Genomic DNA, 5,806 nt, shown 5'->3' on the forward strand with positions numbered 1-5,806 from the left:
GGGTACTCACCCCACTTCCCAACTCTAGCCCTCTGCTGACGCCTACCTCCCAATGGGCCAGATCCCCGGTGGTGTGGCTGAATGTGGCCACAGCCATGTGAGGGACACCCTTCACAGGAAGGGCTGGGCCTGCTTGTCATTGTGTCCACATCTGTCCTGGATCTGGGGGTTGTACCAAGGGGCTGGGGGTGAGTGGCCACATTGGCTTTGGAGCCCTTGTCTGCATTGAGATTGGAGACCCTCACCAAGGTGTCGTCATGGTCGGGGAGCAGGCCACCCTGTTCCCAAAATTAGGATGGTCCTGGTTTTAAGCGAACATGGAGCATTTTTAAAGAGGTTTGGGTAAAATTCAGATTTCACAAGACTTTGGTGGACCTCTTATTGTATTGTCCCTGTTTTGCTCAAAGTGAGACAGGGCCTTCTGTGGTGGTGGGCTAATTATGTGGCAATGGGCATTGTCCTCACGGTGCTTCTCTCCCAGTCACTCCAATGATGGAGCTGAAGCCAAACGCGGGCAGTGACCGCGCCTGGGTCTGGAACACCCACGCCGATTTTGCCGATGAACGCCCCAAACCGGAGCTGCTGGCCATCCGCTTCCTTAATGCTGAAAGTAAGCAGATGGGTGGGCGGGCTTCTGTACCTCCCTGACTGGCCGCCTGATTTACAGCATACCAGTTTAATTATCAACAGAAACGCTGTTGCTTTTCTGGGAGAATTGACAGTAATTGGGAAACTGGTGGGGACTGTTTCTGCCCTGCTGCTGTCTGCTGGCCCCTCAAGGATGAGATCCAAGTGTATTCAAGCCATGTGCCCTTGAGGCTACTCCAAGACTGAGTCCATGAGCAGTGCACTTTCCTCTTAACCTCAAAGGAGACTGTGCCAGCTAGTTTGCCCGGGGCAAGCATGTCACCTTACCATCGCCTGGGTGCCAGCAGGGGCTGTGCCGAGATCCGTAGGCTGAGGCTGGCCTCTCCCCTGTTTGGGGCGTCTTTCCAGCCCAGATTTTCAAAAGCTGTGCCCTGTGGGCCCTGGGGGAGCTGGGTAGGTGCTGGAGCTCAGTGGAGTTCACCATCCAGTAATGAGTGGACCTCTCCTCTGCCCTGGGAATGGTGCCTATCAGAAGCTACTTCCAACATGAGTGGAGAGCAGAGTGCCTGGCGAGGAGGCCCCGGTTCTTGGTTGCTTCAGGCCACCACATTGTGCTGCTGTGCCCAGATTGTTACAAAGTCAGATGGAAGGAGATGGCCCAGCATAGCCCCCAGCCTCAAAAAGGACCCAGGAAACAGTCAATGCAGGGTCTTGGCAAAAGTGGGCCTGGGGCCATCTTAGACAGCTCAGCTCTTAGGTTAGAAATGGGACAGGCCCTTGGTGAACCCTGGCTTTTCAGACCCAGAGGGGCATGTACTCTTCACTGCTCAGGGCCCTGAGGAAGTCTCTTCTTTTTGCAGATGCACAGAAATTCAAAACAAAGTTTGAAGAATGCAGGAAAGAGATTGAAGAGAGAGAAAAGAAAGGTAATGTGGTGCTCGTGGATGGGGGGCTTCCTTGCAGACTCACTCTGTACCCGGCTGCAGTCCCAGGCGGGTGCTTTTTCTGTCTGCTACAGAAACATTCCGGGGTGCTGTGACTACTTTGACCTGTCAAAGGCGATAACAGTTGCCTGGAGACACAAGGGGCTTCCTGGGGAGTGAGTTGGCTGCTCAGGCCCCGAGTGTATGCTCACTGGCCTAGCCTTTCAGCACTTGGGCAAATGGTCAAGTCGCAGTGTCTTACTAGAGCCCTACAGAGGCTGAGAGGGCTTTGAGAGGTCCTCATGGTCACCTCCCTACTTGGGGCATGATGATGGCTGCCATGTGAAGTGACCAGACATAAATGAGCAGACTCACTGAGGTCCCAGGTGTGAGTGCATATGTATTTGGGTGACTGGAGGCATATGGGAGAATAGCCGCCTGTCCTGTGGGGAGTGTGTCCCAGGCTCACCTGAGGCAGGTGCTTCCGTTTATAGCATGGGCTAGGGAGAGTGGTGCTCTTCTGTTTCCTTACTGTGTTCCCCTGTGTTTTAGCAGGATCGGGCAAAATTGAGAAAGTGGCTGAGAAAGTGGCTGAAAAGCTAGAAGCTCTTTCGGTGAAGGAGGAGAGCAAGGAGTCTGAAGATGAGACCAAGGAGAAAGCTGAGGAGAAGCAATAAGTCCTCTGCCCTTGTTTTCTTTTCCTTCCTTTCTTTTCCTTTTTTTAAAATTTTGCCCTGCCCCTTCTTTTTGATTTGTTTTTATTCTGTTTTGTTTTTACAAGGGACTTTATATAAAGAACTGAATTCCAACAGTCAGGTGTTTTTTTCTAAGTTTTTGCCCTATTGAAGATGACTTCAGAAAATCCATTCCCCAGTCATGTACTGTGCTAACTTTCTTTTCCATAGTGGAAACACTTATTTATAGTCATCAAAAATAGTGAATAAACAACACATTTGAAACCTGCACAGGAGGCAGGACCGTGTATGCGCCGGCCCTGTGCTGGGAGCAGTGGGGGTTCCTGCTGACTCCAGGGTGTTGGGTTGGCACTCTGGCTCTAACCCCACTTGTCATATGTACTTGCTGTCATGCGCTTTGGGCCACTGTTGCCACTGGGTCTGTGGTGTGTCTGAGCTGGTGCTAATGGGGCAGGCCAGTGCTGTGTGCTGTTTCCCAAAGACCTTGTGTGTTTTTGCCCTGTGGTCAGCAGTAAGTAGGATGTCTTTTTGTTTTGTTTGTTTGTTTGTTTGTTTGTTTGTTTTGCAGAGAGAAAGGAAGACCACCAGATTCCTTGGCTTTGGCACAAGGAGGCCAAGCAGGTCTAGGCTTTGGCCAAGGCCGTCTTTGGTGGGCCTGGGAAAGGTCAATCCTGTAGTATGCCATGTTCAGTCTGGTGCAGTGCGCAGGCAGGACTTGGCCCCACCGCCATCACTGGAGAAAACCAACCCGTTGTCCACTCACTCCTGGTATATCCATCTGGGTGAAATTATGGACATGAGCAATAGCTTTAAATAAAAGGATGCTTTCAAGAGTGCAAAATTGGTTAGTGCCATTTGGGGTTTTGTCTTGTAGATGGGCTGCCTCTGTAGACATCATCCTAATAAGAGAGAAGGGGTTTCAGTGTGCAGTAGGCTTTTGAAAGTACATGGTCCCACCTGTGATGGTATATGTCCCAGAGAGACCACCAGGGCTCTGAGGAGCTGCGGCCTCCCCACCCTCTAGCAGGGGAGGATGAAGCTCAGACCGACCCAGAGTGGACACGCTCGTGCCTCCTGTGGCTGTTTGCTATTTATTAACATTGTAACCAGAGGTGCTTTACAGTGCGGCCAAGTCTGCTAATTAGGCCGTGTGTGTCTTGTGGTCTTTGTCCAGTTTAAACTTTGTGTCCTTTGTCTCTCTGGGGGATGCACCTCCAAAAGAAGCCACTCTTAAAACTGAAGACTTCACTGGCCACCTTTGTTATATCCTGGCAGCCTTTGTTCCCGGGACACAGGTTTCTTGTGGTGCTCTTGAAGTGGGCGCTGGCAAAGTGGTCTTTCCCGCCCAAGGAGGGACATTGAAACTTGTGCACCTCACCTATCTTGATGAATTGGAATTGTGATGCTGTAAAGGGCAGATGTTGCTTCCCTGTGGGGCCTCTGTTGGATGTATGAGGCTGGCTTGTCCCAGGGGCTTGATTCTCGAGGGAAGGGTGGTCAGACACTCCCTATGAGCACAGAATGGTTGTCTCACATTTTCTTTGCTTTGGGCTTCAATAAAAGATAACTTTTCATTTGATGCAAAACCCCAGGCTGACTTCCTCTCAGGCAAGGAGATGTGTTTCCAAGGAGGGAAGGCCACTCAGAATGGCTGGGGGACAGAGTGGTCCTTGATCAGGGTGCATTTAAAAGTGGCTGTTGACACTGCAGAACATGCTGCCAAGGGGTACGTGCAAGTGCCACAGTTGGCCCCGCTGGGACGAGCAAGGACCTGGGGGGGGGTTCCTTTGAGCCCCCAAGCCAGTGTATTTTCAGGGAGGCTCCCTGTGGCACAGGCAATGATGGTAGCCAGAACTGAGGAGCTAAAGGTGTTGAGGTGGAGAGAAACGATAACATACGACCATTCCGTTCCTGCAGGTTGGGGAAACTGTTTTCCTTTCCTTTCCCTGGGATTTTAACTCCTTGGGAGAGGATGCCTGGCCTTTGGCCTCACTGGGTATACCCCATCTGGGATCCCCTCTGTCCAGGCATTCTGCAGGGACCTCACCAAGGAGGCATGAGTGCCTTTTCTTCCCATGACCAGCATTTGGCACTCAACAGCTCTGGGCTGTACCGGCACCCCTACACAATACAGTCCTGGGGCTGGGTGCAGTGGGGGCATTTCGGGAGGATGGGCCTGCGTTCAGACTGTGTGACCAGAGAGGGGGCAGGGTTGTCTCCCGAGTACAGGGCTGCAGAAGGGCTTGAGCAAGGGCGAGGCTGCTGATGGGGCACAGTTTGGCTGGAGTGCCTCCTGCCCCAAGGGCCTGTTTGTATGAGCCACCCCAGGGCAATGGCAACTTGCACAGCCCACCTCCCGGTGGGGTCTGTTCTTTGCCCATATTTCTGCTAAGTCCCTCCACTGCCTCAGGCCACCCCCAGCTCAGAGCTAGCCCTTCACCCACGTGCTGGGCCTCCTAGAGGGAGGACTGACTGCTCACAGACCAGAGGCTACAACTGAGTGTTGCAGGAGAAGGCCCATCACCGGATCTGCTGTCCCCGTCCCAGATTCCTTAATAGCTCAGCCCGCAGCCGCTGGAGCTGGAGCTGAAGCTTTGAGAAGATCAAGGAGAGGCCTCCAGACCAAGAAGACTCAGGGCCTGTGACAACCTGGCCTAAGGAGGTGGCGGCATGGCCGCACTAAGACACTTGCTGGCCCTCACTGGGGAGGCTGCTGAGCCTGATCCACATCCCAGCCTCGCAGAGGCTCTGCACCAGCTGTCCAGCTGGTCCCGCCCGCCCAGTGCGGGCAATGCTAGGTCGCTGGTCCACCTTAAGCGGCGGCGCGCGCCGGGGATTTCCTTTCGGAGGTGGGCCTCAACACAGGCCTATCCCAGGCAGGGGCAATGTGTTCCAAAATTCGTTCCACCCTGCCCCCGGGTAGGCTGAGGGGTTCGCTTGGCCCTGGGCCTCCTACCCACCCACACTCCCAAACCTGCAGCTTGGCCAGGACGTGGGGGGATCAGCGTCCCTGGCCCTCCTTACTCTCCCCACTAGCTGGGCTTGGTCCAGCCGAATGGCCCGAGGGCTGTGAGGTGGGCAGGGGACAAACAACCAAGGTGCCCCTGCAGTGTCACAAGCCCCCCCCCCTTCGTGAATGCCGGGGTGGGGGGTGGCGGACTCCAGATGAGAAGGTTCTGACCCTATCCCGAATAGCATGGTACAGAGGCCATTAGCCTGCCACCAGGGAAACGCTCCAAGGTGTTTAGGGAAAGATTTGTGCAAACAAGCCCAGGAGGGGACCGACAGGCCACAGCGTCAGGGCCTGCGGGCTGGGAACAGGGTGCCTGGCGTCCTCTGTGGTGTCCACCCGGTAGGCATGGCCTGCAAATGTGCTACGGCTGCATGGCTTCAGAGAACCGCGGGCACTCGCCGGGCTGGGGTACCAAGGCGAGGAGAGGCCCGCCGTCCGAGGGTCCCGAGCGTCGCGCAGGAGGCCGGCCCTGCTTTGTGGAGCGCTCGGGGCTGGGGGCTGGGGGTTTGGGGCTGCCGGCTTCCGCACCCAGCGCCTGAAGAGGGGCGTGCGCGTCATCGAGGGTCCCTGGCCCCGCCCCCTCGCCG

General features: G+C 54.9%; 1 protein-coding gene across 2 annotated transcripts in view; it reads left to right on the forward strand.

Moving 5' to 3' along the window:
* RANBP1 (RAN binding protein 1) overlaps positions 1-2,474 on the forward strand; it is an 8,275-nt gene extending 5,801 nt beyond the window's left edge. Inside the window, exons 4-6 of one of the 2 annotated variants that reach the window (XM_019626916.1) lie at positions 482-610; positions 1,449-1,514; positions 2,064-2,474. In XM_019626916.1, the coding sequence (XP_019482461.1) occupies positions 482-610; positions 1,449-1,514; positions 2,064-2,188 (320 nt within the window). In that variant the 3' untranslated portion in view covers positions 2,189-2,474. The remainder of the gene's footprint in view (positions 1-481; positions 611-1,448; positions 1,515-2,063) is intronic. The other variant, XM_019626917.1, reaches the window with a different exon arrangement.
* The last annotated feature ends 3,332 nt before the right edge of the window (positions 2,475-5,806 follow it).

Source organism: Hipposideros armiger, unplaced genomic scaffold (genome assembly GCF_001890085.2).
Source record: "Hipposideros armiger isolate ML-2016 unplaced genomic scaffold, ASM189008v1 scaffold_694, whole genome shotgun sequence".
In the NCBI taxonomy this organism is placed as follows: Eukaryota; Metazoa; Chordata; class Mammalia; order Chiroptera; family Hipposideridae; genus Hipposideros; species Hipposideros armiger.